The sequence below is a fragment of the Cariama cristata genome, unplaced genomic scaffold (genome assembly GCF_000690535.1).
Source record: "Cariama cristata isolate BGI_N322 unplaced genomic scaffold, ASM69053v1 scaffold10666, whole genome shotgun sequence".
Lineage (NCBI taxonomy): Eukaryota > Metazoa > Chordata > Aves > Cariamiformes > Cariamidae > Cariama > Cariama cristata.
This window is the reverse complement of record NW_009622710.1, coordinates 24,996-47,002: the sequence shown is the minus strand read 5'-3', so window position 1 is coordinate 47,002 and position 22,007 is coordinate 24,996. Positions and strand designations below refer to the sequence as shown.

The following is a 22,007-nucleotide window of genomic DNA, read 5'->3' as shown; positions in this document are numbered from 1 at the left end:
TGCGGGCAGCAGCAGCCGGGGGCAGGCAGAGCCTGCAAGGTACCCTTGTAAGCAGGCAAAGTCCATGCAGATCTTGAACTGGATTATGTTCAACAGAAAGCCCTTCATTTTTCTTCCAAGGTATATAGCTGTGTTCCAAAAAATAAATAAAAAAAGGGCTACAAAGGGAGCAGTAATCCAGTAGCTGGAGCCAGGAATGTATGAATCATCAGGGCTAGATCGGTGGCTGTTGGATGGGGCACAAGCTTCTGACCAGAGGTGGACTGAACTGTGTGTTTATTTTGCCACCCTGGCTCTTCGGACCCCCCAACATCACTGAGAAACACAAAGGACTCAAGCACTGCAGGATAAAAGCCCTCAGTAACAGACGATGTTATAAAGAAGGAAATCTTTGAAGTACTTCCTTCCTTGGTTTTGCCTAGGTTGCAATTCAGTGTAATTCTTCCTTGCAAACTTGAGAGATTAGGCATTGCTGGGAAAAAGCAGATTGCTAAAATCTCTCCCACAAATCCCAATGCTGCGACCTTGCCGCGACCTCCATACAGTGCCACATCTGCGCAGTGGGAGAGGGAGGTCGTGGTGAAGAGGCCAGCTGTGCTTCATCCAAGGCTTTCACTCTGAGACAGGGCTTAGCGCTGCCGGGCCGATCCTTGTGAGGGGTCAACTATCTTTGTTACATGGGCTACAGCAGAAATCTGACTGTTTGGGGCTGCTGAGGATATGCCCCATTGTCCTCAGCCGGAGTGCAACGAAGCACCTCCTCAGATAAACACACAGTCATTAATCTTCTAATAAGTTGGCTTGAAGACAGGAGGGCAGATGTAGGAAACTCAAGCAACAGTTTCATTTAGTAGTGAGTGGACCAGTCCCTGTTTCAGCTCAGTCCCAGAGCTCCTTTCTTCTAGCCATGCTGCCGCAGTAGAAAGCTGCCCTCAGCCCTGCCTGCAGGCCAACAGGAACCTCGAGCAGCACTGCTGCTTCCCCGCTGTCTCCTCAGGTAAAGACCAGACCCCGTGAGCCCTCTTCTTCACCTTCCTGCCCGTGCCTCTGCTTTAGTGGGATCCTTTGGAATAACACTCATACCTGCCTCACCAGGGACAGGATTTGTCCCTGCCAGGCTCTGATCTGCTCACCAGCCATACATGAGCAGCTACTTTCTTGCATTTAAAAATGGAAGAATTGGTGACTCATCTACAAAAATAAGTCATTAGTGAGAGATCTGAGGGTGCAGTGGTGTTTCAGGCACAAGGGTACCCTCCAGAAAGGGGCTGAGCTCTGCAGACCTTGTGCTGTGTCTGCCAGTCACACACACACACATCGTGGGTAACATAGGGCACTAGATGTTTAGGTACCTCAATTAACCCTAAGTTTTCAGGTCACAAAACTGTCTCCCAAACAAAGCAGACTGGTAGGTGTCCACAGAAGAGTTTCCCAAGCTGATTTTGGAAAACAAAACCCAACAACATCCAGTTAATGCACACCTTGCCGCTACTACAAATTATAACCTTGTTCCTGCCTCCCATCAAGCTGCTAATTGTGGTGCCGCTTTCTTGTATAACTCCATAAGATGGTAAAAAATTAAGCTTTTCTCTGTATCTATCATTGCCTAACTTATAATTGCATAAGCATTTACTGAAATAAATCTTCTAAAGATGACTGCATCTTCCTTAGCCACTTCTGCCCCTTGCCCAGAATACTGCTGCCAGACTCGCCTCCCCTAGCAGCAGCGTTTACGCAGGGAGGTCCTTAATGCTCTTCACACACTTGCAAACTAAGCTGAGTGTTCCCACTACCCAGCAAGTATCAGCAAGTACCGCTATGCCTCTGAATCCCTGCCATACCCGGCAGACATCGCGTATGCAGATATTCTCAGTAGGACAGGACGGAAAACAGCATCTCGCTTTCTGGCAGCTGTGACAAACACTGTTAGCACCTGTGTGGGGCATGTCCCTTTTCTTTTACCACCGGAATTCTGATTTAGTTGAATAGTAGCAACTCTACACCAGCAACCACATATTTTACATTTCACTTGTATTCAGTCTTGTTCTTTTTTTAACAGTCTATTCAGAAGGCAGTATCTTTTACCAACTAAAATTTAGCAAGCTGGAGTGAGTTAACAGCCAGTTCCATCTGGTTAAGCAACACGTTATGAGGGCAAAGGAAACTATCAGCTCTTAAAAGCCACATAAAAAGCAATCAGTTAACAAAAATTAGATGCTTTCCACATGACAATGAAGTAATTCCCCTTCCTCTTCCTTTGCAAATCTGTAAAAGGACTATATGTTTGTGTTGAATGTAAAGAAGGTTATAAGAGAAAAGTTGTATCAGGGAGAAAATTCAGAGAGAAAACAAACCACAATCAATTTCCTTATCATCTTCAGGACATTACTCAGAACCACACAGCACTAACTCAACAAACCCAAACGAGTGGTCGCTTACCAATCTCCGTGCACAGCAATTGCGAGACTGCCAAAGTTTAACTGCAAATAATTTTGTCAAACATTCATTTTCTCAATATCATAGTATGACATTTCTTATATTAAATAGAAACAAAAGTATTTGTTAAATCTGGTGTAAATGGCAAACTTTCTAATGCTATGCAGGTAAAGAGGCACTTTTTCTGCTTTGCAAACTAATAGTCACAGTTCTGCTGCTCTGTTAACCCTTTCTTCATAAACTCTTTAGATCTATCCTGAGCAGCAAATGAAGTTGTTGTCTTTTGGGAGAAAAAAATCCAAAGGAAAAAGAACAAAAATGTTCTGTTGCAGAGAATAAAAGACTCCAGACATACTCAGAATACAGGTAATGTTACTATTACCATGCTTGATACTCCAGTCTTAATCATAGTTCGTAATATAGATTTTTTAAAGTAATTTTCTGTCTTTTTATTAAATAAATAAAGGTTTAAAGTATTAAACAATCACAAGATTGATATCTACCTAGGGACGTGAACCATGACTATCCACACCTCTGCAAGCACTGAGTTATTTCAGAGATGACAGCCTGGTTATCTAGCTACTTGGTTAAAGAGTCTCAGTTCCCTCTCTTTCCTCCTGATAATTGTGAGATTCCTGGCCTAGGACATTGTCGCAGCCAGAGGACGTGGGGGGCCAGGTCGCGCACCAGATACACCATGGTTGGGGTTGGCGATCTTTGGTCTGTTGTTAAGTTTCAGCCAGCTCAGATCATCCCCAATATAAGCTACATCACCTCTGCTAAGGCAGCATGACTTTGGCCTCAAAAGGTTTACAGTTGCATTGAGGTTTTTTCTTTTATGGGCAATGCATTTGAAAAACATGCCATTTTTCAGGCATTTCTTTCTCCACAGAATCCAAATGGGTAAAGAAAAAATAATTCTCTATCCAGAGTCTTCTCTGCTCTTTTTTGCTAGCCTTGCTGTCTCCAATGGGCCTCTGACGTGGGAAACAATACATCACAGCTATTGAAAATGGCTTTGAAAAAATCTGATTACTGAAAATGTTAGATAAAGGAAATGGGATTCTTTGAATCAGATGTAGTTAACCGGTACTCGCTTTGTTGTTTTTAATAATGTTCACAAAACTTGCTCATTCCCAAATTAATTCCAGCTTTTTACTTTTTCCCCAGCCTTTCTGATTTTTCTTAAAATAATCATTTTAAGTAAGAAAAGTAACTGTGATAGCATAAGTACTATATAGGATTTAATTGTCCTTTATTCGCGTTTCTCCTCTAAGAAATCACTAAGCACTTCATTATTAATACCAACAATACCAAAACCAGATGCCTGACTATTCTGATTAACTTCGTCTGAGCCAGAAATTGCCTTCCTTTTCCTCAAAGCACGTATTAGGTTTCTAGTCAGAGTTCAGACTTACATAAAACCCGATAAAGACATCTTTCCTTCCCATATCTCAGACATTTCAATTTATGCATATTCAGTGATTTGATTTATAAAGGGATTGTGAAAACTAAGATGTTCTCCACTTAACCAAGCTCCCAGAGGAACAAAATATTTGAGAAATAAGTAATATTCATAGTGTTTCATTCACTAGAAAGAGTTGAAGAGTTTTGAGTACATTAAATAAAGATTACAACTGGGGCACTGAAAAGAACTTCAAGAACTGAGGCATCAAAAACTTGCTTGAAAAAAAGATCAAGTGTACAAGTGCAGTTATTCATTTCTTCTGTCTACGGAAATCTGAGACACAGGAGGAAAACAGTCCTGACTTGCTATGAAGACAAAAAACTCAAAAATCATGCCAAAAAAAAGACACAGGAGATATAAGACATTACAAATTAGATGAATTCCTGCAGAGGAATGGGAAGGCAGAGACGATTTTAAGCAACAGTTGAAAGAACAACTTCTTTAAGCTAGTTCCCCTTACGGTACAACAGCGTGTCATCATCTAGAGAACCCACCACCTAAATCCACACTAACTGTATCATATCCACATCAGTCAGTTAGGCAGTGAAATTAATTCCAGGAAACCACACAAGGTGGTCTTATCACACCAATCTACCACTGTCTGCCACGGCCTATCATAGCTTGATCATCGGTCTGACCATTCTCAGATGTCTCTGGACAGGACAGCAAATGAGTTGTGAGGAAGGCTTTGGAGACGGAGAATTTTGTGGACTCTCAGAGAGTCCATGCATACAAAGCCACCAAGGGGAAGTATGAAAGCATCCTGGATAGATGCAACAGGCCAACACAGCATTTTTCAGGGTCAGAGAGGGGGCCTGCTGTAAGAATCAAGACTAAGGTGACAGATGGGATGAGATTTCACCATGTAGATGCAGCAAAAGGTCTGCATTTGAAAAGATTTGCTCCCAAAATAATCTGCGAGGTTTGGACAGAGAACGGCTGTACAAAACTGAAGAAATAGCCGAGTCATGTATGATACTCAAGTTACAGTCCAAGTGACAAGCAGGAAGGCAATATTGTCTACAATGATCCACAAAGGAGGGGATAAATATGCTTGCTGTGAAGGGAGTAAGAATGACTACTCAGAGGGGCTATGACTTAGCTGACAGCTACAGACACGCTCCTGGAACACAGTTTGGAAAGATGGAAAAAAGTCTGGAATATGCAAGCAAACCTGCAATTCATCCATTCAGAGATGAGAAACTGCAGAAGATGCTGTGTATGAAAAAAGTAGGGATCAAAAGACATTATGTAGAAGCCTCCTCTTAACCAGAAAGTTGGAGGATGAATAAAGAGCATTTCCAGGAAGATACAAGAGGATGTGAGAAGAGACTGAAGCAGAAACAGTAAACAGAGGTAAAATATTCAAGACGAGATGCACAGTGATCATGTTGGTAATGTGTCGAAGAACCTCTAGAAACTTACAATTATTCTTAAAACTCTTGAATATTTCTCAAAACACTGAAGATATGAAAAATCCTGCCAACGGTATTTCCTTAAATTGGCAAAGAACCTGAAAGTAACTGTGAGGTACAAACTTGGAAGCTACTGAAAGTCCTCAATGTTGATATTTTAAAGTTTTAGTTATCTGATCATAGCATGCACACAAGGAAATGAAATGTCGCATTAATACCACGTGGCAGGATTGTGGGTTAAGTTCATCTTTCAGAAGTTTATTACACACAGGGATAAAAATTCACGAATAAGAGTGTCTTTGCTGGGCTCAAGGCTTAATGTCTATTAACGTTCAACTTCAAAAAATGCCATGCCCAAAATTGCTAGAAAATATTACAGACATGAAAGATGGAATAGCTACAGCAAAATCATTCATAAAGTCACCAATAAAATGGCAGGTGGCTGTAATGTTAATGATATTTCAAAAGCAGTTATTCAAATGAAAACTGCTATGGCACAGTAAATGGACATTTCCGATGAAGAAGAACGTCAGCTTGAAATATAGCTAGCAGAGAAGAATTCACTAAATCTCTTATGAAATGTCTTGGTTTGTAATTTCTTTTATCTATAAAAAAAGGAAAAAAAAAAAAGAACTGATTTTTTTCTGATGTCAGGAAGCTACTGAAAGGCAACAGCAAAAACCATATCCTAGAGTGCTGCCAAATGAAAGTAATGAAAATAAGAATTTTAGTCTCCCATTTCTCAGGATTTGAACAATTCAGAAGAGGGGTTTGGAAAGAGTTAGCTTAGGACAGAGAAGCAGGCTAGGCGGCTCCGTGAGCCACATGGATGAGTTCCTCAGGTTGATTTGCTCAGCCTACAGCCCTTCAGGCAAAGCAGCACATATGCTCAGACTCTCTGGACAAAATCCCATGGTCTGATTCTCACTAACGTCTTAATTTCCTTTCCTGTTCAATTTATTTAGGACATTCAGTAGATGATATGAATTGCCCTTCTGCAAACATGTAATTGCAAACTTTAAAATTCTTCTCTAGTTCCAAGTAAATGTCCTTAAGGAAGAAAAACATTGATCAATGGTGAATCATATGTTTGCCCCCTAATTTAAATAACTTCTTAACTCTAAGGTACCTGAAGGGAAAATGTTTCATGCATGACCTTCAGTTGCAAAGGTTCTGTTACACTTTAAAAGTCTTTAACTATATTTGCAATGCCAAACTTGCAGCAGACATCTTTTCAGGCAGGGACCATCACTCAGCCTGACTCCTGAATGGAAAGGAGCATTCAGCACTGAACACAACAGACAGGCATCTATATCACAGCATGTATAAACATTCTCTGCACAGAACCCTAGGTCCCTGAGAAGGTAGAAATAAAAAAAGCAAAATCATTTTTTATACCCATATCAATAGCATACAGAAATGTTCCAACTTGCTTTCAAAGTTTGACAGTTATTCGTAGTAATTCCTTTGAACATCTCCCAAATGTACCCTGAACATCTCAAGATTAGAAGCTATATGGGAGTTACTTGTCAGAAATATCCTTATGTTTATTTTTATTTGGCCTTCCTTGGTTGCAATAGATTGTCAGGCAGTACACATCGAACTATATCAACGTACCAAAGATCACACCAAAATATATCCTGGCAAATCTATTTCAAGGGGGTACATTTGCTAGCTGTACAACTACATATCAGGAGGAATAATTCAAATCACACTTACTACAATGTCAGTAGAACACAGGAAAAAATCCTATTTTAACTTCTTCAGGAAGCTGGTGAATTTTGTATGCCAGGTTCTGCTTTTGCAGAACAAAGCCTGGGCAATATCCAAGAGCAATGGATTTAGACATTAATCTTCAGGAAGATTTGCCCCAGGATGTATTTCTATTTAAAAGGTGGTTTTAATTTATGATCTGTGATTCCATGGGTGTATCTCTTCAGCTCTTTTGCTCTTTGTGAAACAAATCATACTATAACATCTCAGCAATCCACACTCAGACACCAATAGCTTCAGAACTGTCTTACCCGACTCAGAAATGGAACAGATGCATCATTAGAGGGCTTTTTTCACTGTATATTTATGCATTTACTATACATACAGACACTCTATACAATATATAAAATCACAAGGAGCTTGAAGAGTGCTCACCGTAAGTGAGAATATACAGTGGTTTTCCGTTAGTATCCATAGTGGTTAGGCAAGGAGCTTTCGGTGAGATGGTCCCCCATCGCTGCAAAGCTGCTTCCAGAGAAGGCGGCCAATTTGTAACCACACCTAATTGTTCCCCACGCATAGCCAACATCTGAGCTCCTTCTGGCTTTGGCTGGTTTGGATCTGGCTGTTGAACTTATGATTATGAAAAGATACACAGTTACCATGTAAATTCTATACCTTGTGTATACCTGTGTAACCAAGAGAATAAGTTACCTTTGCAAAATATCCTGAAAATAATAACATGTTAGAAGGTATTGAGAAGCATATAACACTATAATTAACTTTTAACTTTAACAGAGATGAAGCAACTGAAACATCTCAGGAATGCACGTGCTTATCCGTACACTAACTCTACAAGCAGGAAAAGAAACTGCTGAGGCAGCATGCATATATTTATTCCTAAAGAGAGATGGAGAATACTTTTTCCTGGCAAAAATGCAGTAATGAGAGGAACTGCAGAACTACTGAAAAAAGGTACTTTAACAAGTCATCAGTAACAGATTGATTTAAGTTATGTTCTGTTACAGTGCTTTCTTATAAATTACTATGAAGACTATTTAAACCTCCACATCCTGGTAAATCTTAATTCTCAAAGCACTGGCTTCTTTAAAAAAAAAAAATCCATTTATTGACTTTATCCTTGTTTCTATCTTACATTTAGCTCATTTTTTCAATGCTTCTCTGTTACACAAAGGATGTGTAAAACATTTAACATGCTCCCTCACTGGCAGTTTTTCTCATATTGGTGTTCAAAAGCAATGGCTGTAACCCACAGCTGAATGTTCTCAAAGCAAAGCTTCCCTCCACACTCTTGTCTCGTTTCTTTGCAAGCAGAACCAGGAGCTGAGCAAACAAAAGAACCTTTTGACTCTACAGCACTATGTCCAAGCTCACTACAAGCAGATTCCACTGAACACGATGCTTTTTGGTACTTGCCAGTACAGGGAGGGCTTACTTAGCTTTCTAGAAAGTCAATGTGCGAGACAAACATTTTACAGAGTTTTAATAAGAGATCCCCAAACCTTTTGAAAAACAGTCATTTTACCTTCTAACAATTCCTCAAAGTCATCTACAAAGAACTCTCGTAATGGTGGTCGTTTGGGTCGTTTTAGTGTATTGACCAGCTGCTGAATCTTTGCTGACACTCTGCTGCTCACTGGTACTCCTGCAGGACAGGGATCAATGGAGACATCAGTCGACTGCTATGCTGAACGCCACCAGATGTTAAGTGGGGTAAGAAAAAGTCTAGGACTGCAAGGCCACCACAACTACAGTTTCATGCCATATCGTGACTCAAGTATTCAACATTAAGACATTAAGATCATTTCAGCAAAAAGAAACAATGACGTCTAGTTTAAAGAAAAACGATACAACAATGTCAGAGTGAGCTTGCAAAATTAGAGGGGAAACAGCACATAGACTGAGGGAGAGAAGCACAGTGAAAAAACCCTCCCTAGAGCAAATGTCAATAACCTTAGAGAACTCTTCTAGGTGGCATTGGCAATGGTCAGTGAGAAGACAGGCATTTGCTCTCCCCATAATCACTGGTCATGCCAACATTGTCTGACTAGACTGCAGCTCAGCAAGGAGTGTGGGTCATAGGCTCTGTCCTATCATTTATTCTGACTTGTTCTTTACACTGTAGTGGACATCTGTCCAGTATCCATCTTAAACATGGTTCACATCTTTGTATTACTTCAGCATGACCCTGTATTCTCTGAACATCCCTATAGCCAATCCCACCAGCCAGCAATCTCCAAAGGGAGCGTGCTTGCCCATACAGCACTTTGAAAAACACAATTCTGAACAGAAGCATGGGGCAAGGGGCACTTTTATAATATAATTCCATCAATTACCTCCCCCTTCTAGTCAAGTGCAAAGCCTCTGCAACGTTCATGTCACCTGTTCCTGAAGTAAGAGCTTTCTGTCACTGCATTGCAGGAATTTCAACTTCCTACCCTTCTATAAGGTTGGCTCCAAAACTTTTACCAAGTGGTTCTTAGAGCTGAAGCTACTAAGTTTAGATGCAATACACTTGGTCGACAATTCCACACCCTGCTGAGATATTGTTTAATAAGTTTTAGGAAAGAGCAGTAAATAAGAAAGGGTTTACAAATAACTGTTTTTCAAAAAAAAAAAACCAAACCAAAACTCAGAAAATAAAACTTCAAACACATTTCCAGAGGTAGCCATCCTAGCATGTCAAGTTCTTTGCCACTTAAAAACCAGACTAGCTGTAACCAGGCAGAATGATAAAAGCAGATATAAAGAGATTCACTGCTTTCTTTTGCCAAACAATTTCTACAGGGAGTCAGCTCTGCTGATTAAGAAATATTTCTCTATGTCGGCTTCATTTATACCAGTTTATTTTAGGATGGTAAAGATGCTACAACTTTGTACATGTTTATAAGTGAAAAGTGCCCGGAAGAAACAAAGAGCAGATGCATACAGTAGCCACTAAAAAGGTTATGATACTCAAAAAACCTCAGTTTTGCTTTGTGACATACCATCACCAGTCTCCATAAGTTCAGCGTTTCCATACTTTGGTGCCACCCGTGCTGTTGATCCTTGTGGTCTTTCTACTTGTATTGAGTGTTCTGAGGTGTAAGTGGTAACATCTGGAGGGGCAGAATGATTTTCTGTGAAAAATAAGTTGAAAGGTTTAACCATGTACCTCTAGTGTTGAAGGGCAGAAAAGCAAGGGGTAGAGGAAAGGGTACCATTTGATTTCTTCTTCCCCAACATCTGAACAGGTGTTAAAGTTAATGCACAAAATGAATATATACAACTATAATGTACAGCATGATTCTAATAAATAAAGTTTCCACTGATTAAAACAGGGTCTGTATATCTGCAATCATGTAAGTAGCAGGCTAAAAAAATGATACAATTAGGTTGTAGGTTCTCCACTGACATCTAGTTTTATACTAAGTTAAAGTTGTGAATAGCCTCAAATAGAAAAGACCCAGACAAATATACTTCTGAGAGACTGTTGCATTGCTTTTTCTAAATAAAAAGAACGCAGCATGTTGTCAATCACTTGCAAGTGCCAATGCATATCACTTTTATAACCTCTGTATTTTGAATATGCCAATTTTAGCTAATAAACAGATTTGTTCATATATTAGGAAAAAAAATCAATCATAGTAGGGTTGGAATCCAGGGAAAAGAAATAAAATGTAAAGAAACATGAACTTTGCATTCTGCATGGCCACTTGCTTGTCTACTATTTTTAGACAGAGCTATTTCAATTCTTCCGCATAACAAAGACTTGCCTTCCAGAAGGCAAACACAATTTGGTCTGACTCATGCCAGCACTGCTAAACAATTCCACAGAGCTAATCTTTCTTCTTCATAGCCTGATAACTCAGCATGCTACCACAGTTTGTTTTGTTATGTGTTCAAGTCTGAGTCTGTATTACCTACGTATTTGTACTATTTTTATGGGTTGTCTCATCTTTTTTCCCACGTTTTTACCAGCATTAGAGTAGAGATAAATACCATGAGCAAACAACAACTTCTCTTTCAATTGACATAAATGATCCCCAGCAGCCTCTGAGATACAAAGGAAGGTAGGTCTTCATTCTGCTGCTGCTGAAGTGAAGAGGAATGTGCTTCATTTTACAATAGGGTGAGAGTCTTTAAAAATGAAAAAATACTGGAAAAACTTCATCTTGTTGCAATACTATTTTCAAGATGTGCTTTTTATTAAATCTATCCTATAAGCATTATGGCACTGTAACTCTACTACAACACCAACTTCTACAGTAAATTTCACCTCAAAAGTAATTACAAAGCATCTTCATGAGTCTTGAACTTTGCATCACTGTAACTCTTGTGCATTCAATCCCAAATTGATGCACCATCGTCAACACAAGATAACTAATTCTTATGGCTACACACACAGTAACAGAATCCTGTATTAGATGCTTATTCTGCATACTTCTCATTTAAAAGTAGCATTTGATGGACAATCATCATGAAAAATTAAGATATGATATTAGTGTCTGTAGTTGTTATTTAATGTTTATATTCACGAACATCACAAGGACTTATCACTCAGCTATAGTATCTGGTTTAGGAAAACACAAGATGGTTTTATCATGCAACTCAAAAACATCTTGCATCCTACAAATGTCCACTTGAGCCTTTTGATTCTGATCACATCCATTGTTATAATTTTACTGAAACAAACACCTTATATTGTGCTATAAGTGACCAGCTGACGTATAATAGCTTGGACAATGAAGCTTATACTGGTAATTGTTTGAATACTGTCTTCATTTCAGATGTCTTGTCATTATCAACTATTTCAGACTCAGCATAATTTTTGCCCTTTCTTGCGAAGTGGCAAGAGTTTTTTATAGATCATGATTGAATTACTCAATAACTAAGTCAATTAAAAAATGCTGATGTTTATCTTTTTATCTTTCACTTATAATGCAGTTTTGCTATCCAAAGAGGAGAGGAGATCATGACTAAGAAAATAATTGTACTTAGCTATTAGTAACATGAGAAAGTATTTTTAAAGTTATCTATAATTGTTTACATCTTACCAGTGAAGTATTTCCATCTTTCAGACTTTACAAGGCAAACTGAATTGGAGTTAAAGTATCTCGTTTCAGGTTTTAGCACTGAGATAATTTTTTTTTTAATGCCTGGGAGAGAAGATACGTGATCCAAAGCACAACAGAGCAGAAGTGTTCTCCCTTCAGATCTATACACTTGAAATCAAATACTTCTTTCTAACATATGGTGCTGAGTAGGGTGGAATAACATGAGAAAGAAGCTTCCTGCTCTTTTGTAAAAGGGTTTCCTTTCGAACAAGCAGCACTAGCACTTGAAATTACCTAGAAGCAGCTCTCTTCCCAAGGTGGCCACCACTGGCTAGCCAAAGAGCAGGGTTTTAGCACCCTGGCTGCCCATCTGCTATTTACATTTCCATTAAGAAGAACTCTTACGCAGCAGAAGAGGAATATTAAGCTTTGTCTGGTCATGTTCCTTTATAGTATCTGCTTAACAGATGTCTTATCATGGCAACATCTACAGCTGTAAGTTTCATCCACTAGATTTACAAATCCCGGTTGGTTCCCTTCTCAGAATCAGGTTTGGAGAAATCAAAGTCATACAGACAAAATTTGGTCTGAATGACTTCTAAAGAAAAAGATAACTGCTATGCTATGTGAAATGTACCCTTTTTTGGACAGAACAGTCAATTCAGGCTTAGACTATGGACACAATCTGGATAGAGCTGCTTGGTCTTATGTCAGGCAACTTGAAGCACTGTTTGAGGTTTAGTTAAGAATAATGATCCTGACACATCTGTTGACTAAAAAGTAGGAACTGTGACAGCTGCATGACTTCAAAGCATTTCCTCCATCAAACATACATATTTGCATCACCTCCTCTTTCCATCTCTTCCAATATTCTTTCATTAGCAGATCACAGACAGAACAGCTGCTTCCAGTTAAAGTTCTCTTCATTTCTGCCACTGGAGCAATATAATTTACCCTATTTCATGAAAATCAGAAAGAATGAACAATGCAGAGCACATTCACATAGGGATAGAGCATGTGCATTGACAGAGTCCCACGTCTGAGGAGAAGCAAAGAAGTGGAGGAATACTTTCTAGTGGAAGTTTGGAAGCACACATAAGCATTATGCATTTGAAAAGTCTCTGGGAACTCAAAAATCATCCCCGCAATACTACACATGAAGGAAATGTAGCTCTTTCTCCCAAACAAGGTTGCTCTTCTGGTTGTCAGGGAAGGGAAGAGAAGGGAAATTCAGAGTTAGAGCTGTAGCTTTTTCCATCAGCTGGGTTTCTCCCATATTGATGTCCAGGTGACAGGATTTTAGTCTCTAATATTATAAGTTAATATTCCCCCTCAGAACTTCAAGGTTGTGAGAGAACCATTAGTCATGCCTTATGGCACGTGGTTTTATATTTACTTGATTAGAAATCTATGTAGCCTTTAATTTGGGTAGAGGCCTTTGATTTTCAAACAGAAACATATTTGAAGCATATAAAAGAAACATTAAATGCACCTATAGGATCAAAATTTTGTAGTGAGATGCTTAACGTTACATGAATTTGCAATCATAGGTAAGCACCGTGTGATGTTCATTACATGAACTTTCTGAGCTTTGGGATGTGCTTTCTCTCCTTGATTTTCACATATGTATAGATCCAAAACATATAGTACAGAGAAATGAAAGCTTAAAGACCTTAAAAATATATACAGTACTAAAAGATGGGTCAGAATATTAGAATTTTTTTACAGATTTCACTGGTTTGACCTCTAAGTTCAAGAATTAACCAACACAATTGTGATACTTCTGCTGAACTACAGATTCTCCCTGTAGCTTAGTACAGACACCTGAGTGTCTTAAAGCTGAGAATAAATATTTAAAGGGTATCTATCCTAAACTAGAACTTTGGCTATAATAAAGCAGCAGCAGCAGCCAAATTAAATGAACAGTATAACATTAAAAGCATATAATAGCCTATGTAAATGATCCAAATGATCCACAAAGCTGAACTCTGATTATATTATAGCCAAAGCTTTTTATCAAATCCCTTCTCAGGACTGCATTACAGTACTTAAACTGGAAAAATCTCCCTTTGATTCTGTGATAGACTCTGGAGGTCAAATCAAATAGTGGATATCAGAATTGAAGGCTTTTTTTGGTTACCATTAAAGGTCTTTCCTGTAGCCCCTTAAATTTGCATTTATGAAAACTGGCATCTTCAGAGTACGGCAGTATGTCCTCACATATTCACAGATGATTTCTCTCTCACAAGCTGATCTGTCTCTGGAGAACAACTCCCCAGACCAAACAAATATCAAGCCATGGGAATATACATTCTTTGTGATCAAGAACATATTGTCTCTAGTAGCTGAGGAGCTTCAGAGAACAGGATTACTCTTCTCTCTCACCTTCTGTCCTACCAAAGAGGATTGTTCATCTATGATCACTGGTACACTGCCTCTGAAAAGGCAAGGCTATCTGTGGGAATACTTCAAATGGATTACCTCTTAGAATACATTTAAATGCAAAATCCACTTCCTCGGATTGAAAAGAAACAAAAGAGCCATTTAATTTCAAATTCTTATGGAAAGCAGCTCACCCACGAAGAAATACATCTTATAGTTATCATCTGTGCAGCTTCTCTTCCATTTGCAGTGATCTTAGCAACAATGACTGATGGTAACCTTAAGATCACCGTCTCGAACTGTTAGCAGATATCACTCACATTTTGTAGCCAAATGACCTTTACATTACCACATCACAAGTACTGTCCAACTACAGATGTAATTTAAGGTATCTTATTGTCAGAATGAACAAAAATACGCATACACTGAGGTAAGCTTAACGCTTCCTTCAAAGGAGAGATCTTTCTAGTCAACAACAAGGTAAAATAGAAGTATTATTTTTCCTCTTCTGTAGAATACTGCCATCTTAATTTAGCTCTATAAATGCTGTATTATTTACCGCAAACTCAGTGATTATAAAAGAAGACTTACTGTGCCAGATTTAAAATTACTGAAATGTCACATTATAAAGAAGCTATATTTAAAGACACATTAAGACTTGGTATGTGAGTAATGCAGCCTTTCAGAGTTTGGATAAATTTAATTCTCTATGTTATAATTTCCTCTAGCGTTTCAAGATGAAGTCACAGAAAATAACCAAATGCAATGATTAATGTGTTCAGAAGTGTATGTGTTTCTAAACCAAGGTTCTAAGCTATTCATTTAGCATGAATTTAAGAATACAATACAAATTCTTCCCCTGACTGCAATTCAGCAATTCCAGACCATGGTGAGAGGATTACTGATCTGAAAATACAGGTGTTACATCAAGCTATAGTCACAGCACAGAAAAAGGGATACAGACTACTGTTCCAGCACATAAAATCAGCAACATTTCAGATGCTTTCACATATCTCATCACATATACTTGAAAAGGAATCATCAGTTGAGGAACACTCATACAAAACGGCATTTCATATGTGTAGTAGAAGAGTAGCAAGGTTGCTTTATCTGTTCCAGTATAGATTCCAACAGATTTTCAGTGAGACAACCCAAAATACACAGCAAGAATGCAACCAAAGCAGATGCCTCATAGGATAAACAGCAGTTACTGGAGAACACAGGGAAAAACAAGCCTCGCTTTCCACATGCCTAATCAAATAGCTGCCTTATTTTAATGAAGACTAATGTCAATGGCACAATATTCAGAAATAATTAATGCCTGTGAAGCTTAGCCCTAGTGGAAAGAAAGTTTTAAGTTCCTAGGATCTTTCCGAAGGATATAAACAAGCTACTACTAATAATAAGAGGTCCCTTCTCTGAAGGTATATAATAGTGTTTCCCCAAGGACTATAACAGATAGATATCCCAGCCCAAGCATTCTAGATTCAAATAAGGACAGAAAAAATATGTTCAAGAGGACCTACTGTTACCAGAACTATCAAAAATCACTCAAACTATGTAACTAAAGTGGTGCAGCAGTAGGGGAAACTCGTAATGCAAGCAATCCCTAATGCTGCATGCACTGATTTTCCTTACTGATGGATGCAACAGAGACCTTTTTTAGTGTTAAGTAATGGAAGTCATGCAATTGTACATTTTAAGATATTTGGGAGCCAACAGCTAGATTCTGTTTGCCACAACATAAGTTTACCCCCAAATTTAGATTGCTACTTTTTTTTCCCCTCCCGAAATAAGAACATAGGACTCTCTCTCCATATAATATATGTAAATAGAAAAAAGGTAAGGAAAAAAAGCACAGGAAAGACTTTTGTAAGACTTCATCTAGTAGCATCAGCTGAATGTGAGTCAAAATTCATGTTAAAATGGACATACTCAAAATGTCCATATACTAACCTATATGTGTTTGAGCCATAACATCAGCTAGTCTGTGTGCAGCACCACTGCCTCCACTTTGTGTTGAGGAGGAGGAAGTGGTTGACGTGGTAGAGCCGTGGATTGCTTGACTGATCCAGTGTTCCATGTTTATACTCCCCTGACTTGAGGTGGGAGTTCCCTGGGAGTCGCCCTGTACGGAACCTTCATCTTCTGAACCAGAAGAAGTATCTAGTAATTAAAAACAGTCTGTTAACTTGCAGTGCTTTGGTGTTTTCTTAATAGAAATAAGGCATGTTCATATTACTAATCTAAAGATAACTGGCATAAAGGAAAACTCATTAAGGTAGGCAAACATAATAAGAAAAGTCTGCAATACTGAAAGCCCTGAAACAAAGTCAATTGCTAACTGAGAGTTTTCTTGCTCTAAGGTCGTGGCTTGTGTATTATTGTACAAAAATAAAGACAATAAAAGAGTCTTCCTTTATAATGTGGCTTGAGAATCTTCTGAAGATCTCCAGCCATGTATTAACGGTATAGAATACCCAAAATACTTTCCTAAGCTCACTCCACAAAGTCTGTGAAACACTTTTCCAATTGTAGAAAGTCCACTCCTCAGTGAGAAATGGAGTCCCAGCTGAATTCAGTGAGTATGAGAATGCATGAGATGTGGGGTATTTTCACAGTCTAGTAGGTAAAAGAGCAGATAAATTTGAAAAGGAATGGCACAACTAATTGTAAAGACAACATTACATTATAGTGTTAGGGAATAAACCAGAAACTTGAAAGGAACTTTGACTCACATAAAACACGACAAGCTGGTTATAGTTAGGTCCTCATAAGAGCAAAAGGACCAAAGCAAGCTGAGGTATCACCAAGGGTAAAGAAGTCATGTGAACTGCCCCTGTTGACTTTGCAAACATTCAGTTCACCTTCTTGTCTTCAAAACATACCTTAATGTTATGCTCAGTGTGCTTCAAATGACTTTTCCGTTACTATCTATGCAGGTAGATTATTAGTTCACAGCAGCACAAAGAACCATTTTTAAAATTTTCATAAAATACACAGAGATGCTCACCTGGAGGTGTGTAGGCATCCATTGATGTTTGCACCACCAATGAACGTCGTTTTGAGGGCATGGGGACTGCCATTTTCCTTTCTTTATGTTTAGCAAGGGCTGCCTGAACTGCTTCTGTGTGGACATCTGGAAAGAAAGAGAGATTTCAAGCTAGCATTCAGACAGAAATGAGCTGTTTGTGCATTCAGTGCACCTGTGCGCAGGTTTGTGTGTATGCCAGCATGTAGGCTGACAACGCATATTGAATGATGAAAGGCCAGGAACGCATAGGATCTCAGAGGAACTGCGTGAGTTCTCCTCACTGTAGAAAAAGCAGCTGTTGTGAAAAGTGCTGTACCAACAAACAAGCCCTTTGAGCTGTATGATACTCCCAGAACAGTGTTACAGTATTTGAAGAGCAGGAGCTCTGCTTCTCCAGAGCGGACCTCTGTTTAACCAAGAGTTGTTACTTCAGCAACCATTACTGTTTTCAGTGGAAACATGGTGTACTAATATTGTTCATTTTTTAAATGAATGAGGTTTCCAATTTACACAAAAGTCACACAGACTAAGTGAACAGGAACATTTGCTTGAAAGGTAAGAGGTATGTGAAATGTCATAACAGAAATGGCAGCAGGTCCCCTGTTTCCAAATCCTCCTCCTGCCTCTGTCACTTGGCATTATTCACAGAAAACCAAGTATTACGTAGGGTTGGCCTGAGGTGGAATGAGAAGAAAAAGCACCCTGAGCACAGGCCTGGTGCTTTGCAGGCAGATGTTACACACAGCTCACACCAGCCCACTCCAAAGCATCCAAAAGATCCCTTCTCCATGGTGACAGCCCCTGTGAAGAGTTTGTCTACCTTTCACATGTATAGATATCTGTCTGCCTTCCAAAGTTTGAAAAAGGCCATTTATCATGTTTAAAAGATGCCAGTGACATGTTTTTATAATGACTTTGTGTTGTGCAAATTCTTTAATTATTACTGTAACTATACATTTAAATAAGTCTGCCTTTGCACTGTTTGTCTGTCTATTTCTATGGGTTTGGGACAAGGTGCACATGAGAAGACTGTATGCAAAACTCACGGTAGCCAACAAAAGTCACTTCTGGTTAAAGAAGTTGCCACATATTGACCATCTGGCAATGCAACTGGAAGCACATTAGATGTTGCCTTTTAACCAGTCACCGTTAGTCAGCCTTAGAAAATGCAGCAAGTTGTGTGCATAATTTAGCTATTCCCATTTGTGAAGTAGGAGCACCGTGGTTTAATCCAGAGTGATCCCACTTCTGCTGCTGCTGAATCTGTTTAAGATTACCCTTGCAGCCTGGGTTGGCAGCACGTTGCCCATTTACTCCTGTGTCGATGTGGTAGCAGCTCTGAATGGGCAATATTCCCCAAGAAAAGCAGCAGCAAAGAGAAGAGTACATGTATCTTTGTTTAAAGAGCTGTTGGTTGGATCACATCAGTATAAGTAACTTCTTGTAAGTAACAACTGAGTAGGATGACTAGAAGCATTAGATGATACACTCTGTTGATAAGCTGCAATGTCTCATTTTTAATAACGGTGTTCCCTATTTTCTGCCAGAGTTTAAGCACCTCTCAGTAGAAAGACTGCAGGGAAGAGGAAGTCTAAGAAAAAGAACATTATCAGCTGCTTCTGCGGGTTGTTTTTTGCTTTTGTTTTAAATCATGAAGAGGATGAGCACATCAGCGAAACCAAGGCAAGAGAAGCAAACAGCAAAGCTGGAAAAGCATACTCAAAAATTAAAGAGCCATGCGGCTGACGGACCAAAATGGAGGAAGATCGCAATGATAACATCAAACCAGAAAACAATTTCCCTCCTGTCAAGTCATTATTTTAAAGTAGAAAGTTTAAGGTCTTTCTTATAATTAAATGTGATGAAAAGTTTTGTGAAAAGTATGAGACTAAGAAAATAAACAATGTAAGTCTTCGTCTAACAGCATGTCCCCAAGATAAATTCCTACCTGCTCACTTCACACCAATGCCCATAACGTATACAGGACTGAACATGCTCACTAACAGTTTGTGTTTCTTATGCAAGAAACAGGGAAAATTCTTGGGTTTCCTGAAAGGATAGCAAATAGGTATCAAGCAGCAAAAAATGAGCTTTCCCTTTTAAAAAAACCCAAAACTCTACAGTAATTTCTGGAAGAGGATAAATTTTGCTGATCAAGACAGGAGGAATTATTTGTATATTATTATACTTAGAATTGTTTTTTATTGTCAGTGTCAGGACGGAGATGAGGTGTAACTCAAATTCTTCCAAAGCTTTTTAAAGGAGGACAGCTGACAGAAAATCATTATTAAAATGCTTAGTGACAGCTGGACACTGAATCGTAACTTGCAAATTCTTTGATTTCTTTCTGATGCTTTTTTGATGTAAGAAGTTAAACTCATGAGCTTAATTAAAAAACACTGCAGGGTTTTGATTTTCAAATGAGTTCATGGGAGTCCAGGAATTGAATTGTTTTCTTACTAAGGCACATGCCTGATATGTTTATTTGTAATGGGTTACTGTGGAATAAACCAAACTATAGATTGCTAAAAAAAAGACCAAAACCAAAACCCCACAGGAAAATAAAAACAATGGAAAAGATAAGAAACTCTGAATAAACAAGAGGGAAGCTGACTGGGGAGAAGGAACATGCACACCTGCTCCCAGCCCAGCCTGCAAGGTCAACTATTCTGAAGGCATTACTCAGAGTATGGAGGCTACCCAAAAAACCAGGATGTGTGTCTAGAAAAGGCTGAGGACAGACAGTCCAGATATGGTCCAGGGACTATCAGCAAGAGCTTACAGGCTTTTAGGGGCAGATTAAAAAAAGGCAGCAGAAACAGTCAAGCTTGGATGAAAAATCTTTCCACAATGTTCCCAGGAATAAAACTCTTGGCTAAACGAAGTGTCTCTAAGCATATAAAAAAAGGGTAAGGATTACATAAAGAATGAGTAACAGCCTATATAGTTTGTATGGTCATCTTTTTGAATGAAAGCCTATTGAGGGGTTCTGAAGATGCTCTTCAACCTATTTTGACAGTCTTGTATACAGCTGGACTTGTTAAGCTAATGAAAAGCATTCAAGCCATTCATAACCAGAGACTAAGTCCCACAGTATTGAGAAATCAGAGAGGTGAGGGAAAGCCTGGCTGATACTTAAGAATTACACTTGAAAACAACTCATGGGTTACAACATCTATTCTGTAACCACAGCAAGATAGAAACAGTAAGTAGGTTTTCTCCCACCAAATACCAGCTTCAGGTATGCACTTTCCATACACGTTTTGCTTTTCTCTAGGTTTTAGCTTTGCTTTTTTGATCTACAAGCCAACTTTGCTGATGTATCACAAGGAATGTTAACCAAAATACAACTAATAATCTCTTCTCATAGTTTTATGAAGCATGGATTTAAACTTAAACTGAAACGTACATTCCTCAGCAAAGGGTGAGCCTGGTGATTTGTTTCTCATCAATTTGAGCAAGAGTGTGGCAGCTCTTTGCCTTTGTCTTGGTGAAAGACGGGCTATGGTGTCCATCATATTGTATGTGACCCATTCTCTCCCACTGCTTGCCCACAATCTGTCCCCAGCAGCTACTGAAAAAATACAAGACGACTTGTAATAGGAATTTATACAACAGTAATTACAAGCTCCTTGTTCACTAAAGGAAGGAAACTACATTTGTGACACACACTGGGACAAAGTATAATGAGGGTAAGAAGACATATCCAAGTTCCCTTGGGACAGAAAACTGCTTATCCCCCCAAATCCCATCAGCATAAAGCCGTTCGTATTCTCCACATGTCACACAGTGCATCAGCAGAGAACATCACATTAGAATTTCAAATCATCTCTGCCAGGGTGATGCCCCTTGTCTTGTAGGTCTGAGAAAAGTGTCTGAACTGTCTTCTGAATCTGTTTGGCACACTCAGGCTAACTGAATTCATCATATTGTGATTGAGCATTGCTTTAAAACAGATGTCTTGTTAAATTTTCCTAAAAAAAATCATTCAAGTATGAAGATTTCATCCAGAAATGCCTCACAATTAGAAGTTTCCCTTAAAAAAAAAAAAAAAGATCAACAAAACCCCCACCTCTCCTTCTCTTTCCTCATAGTGTGGCATGCTACAATTCCTCACCTACTATAAACTTCTTCTTACAGAGTTTCAAACATAGATATACCTTGATGGAGTTGCACTCAAGCCTTCTGAAAAAGTCCTCGGTCTAAGCGGAAAGAAAATGCTTTTAGGCGAAATGTTCTTTCATGTAGAAGTCTGTGACATTCTAACTACACTGTTACAACTGATAAAACGACTCCAGGTCCTGACCCTTCAAAGCACTCCTATAGGTAACAAAATCTTTATACTCTTCGCACCTGGCTTTTCCACAAGAAAGTCTCAACGGAAAATCTAGAGTATAGAGTAAAATATCACCACCTCTATCTACAGTAGTAGGAACCAATGCGCAGTTCCTTACCTGCTATTGTCCTCCACTGTTTTAGGTTGGCCAGCCATATGCTGAATC

At 38.9% G+C, this 22,007-nt stretch overlaps 1 protein-coding gene across 1 annotated transcript in view; it reads right to left on the bottom strand.

Moving 5' to 3' along the window:
• The window catches only part of LOC104163433 (disco-interacting protein 2 homolog C), a gene marked incomplete at its 3' end in the record, with an annotated part of 135,094 nt that overhangs the window by 90,133 nt on the left and 22,954 nt on the right, over positions 1–22,007 (bottom strand). The window contains exons 3-7 of the mRNA XM_009702442.1: positions 17,485–17,610; positions 16,428–16,637; positions 10,041–10,172; positions 8,579–8,698; positions 7,468–7,665 (exon numbers count right to left, since the gene is read on the bottom strand). Of these exons, the coding sequence (XP_009700744.1) occupies positions 7,468–7,665; positions 8,579–8,698; positions 10,041–10,172; positions 16,428–16,637; positions 17,485–17,610 (786 nt within the window). The remainder of the gene's footprint in view (positions 1–7,467; positions 7,666–8,578; positions 8,699–10,040; positions 10,173–16,427; positions 16,638–17,484; positions 17,611–22,007) is intronic.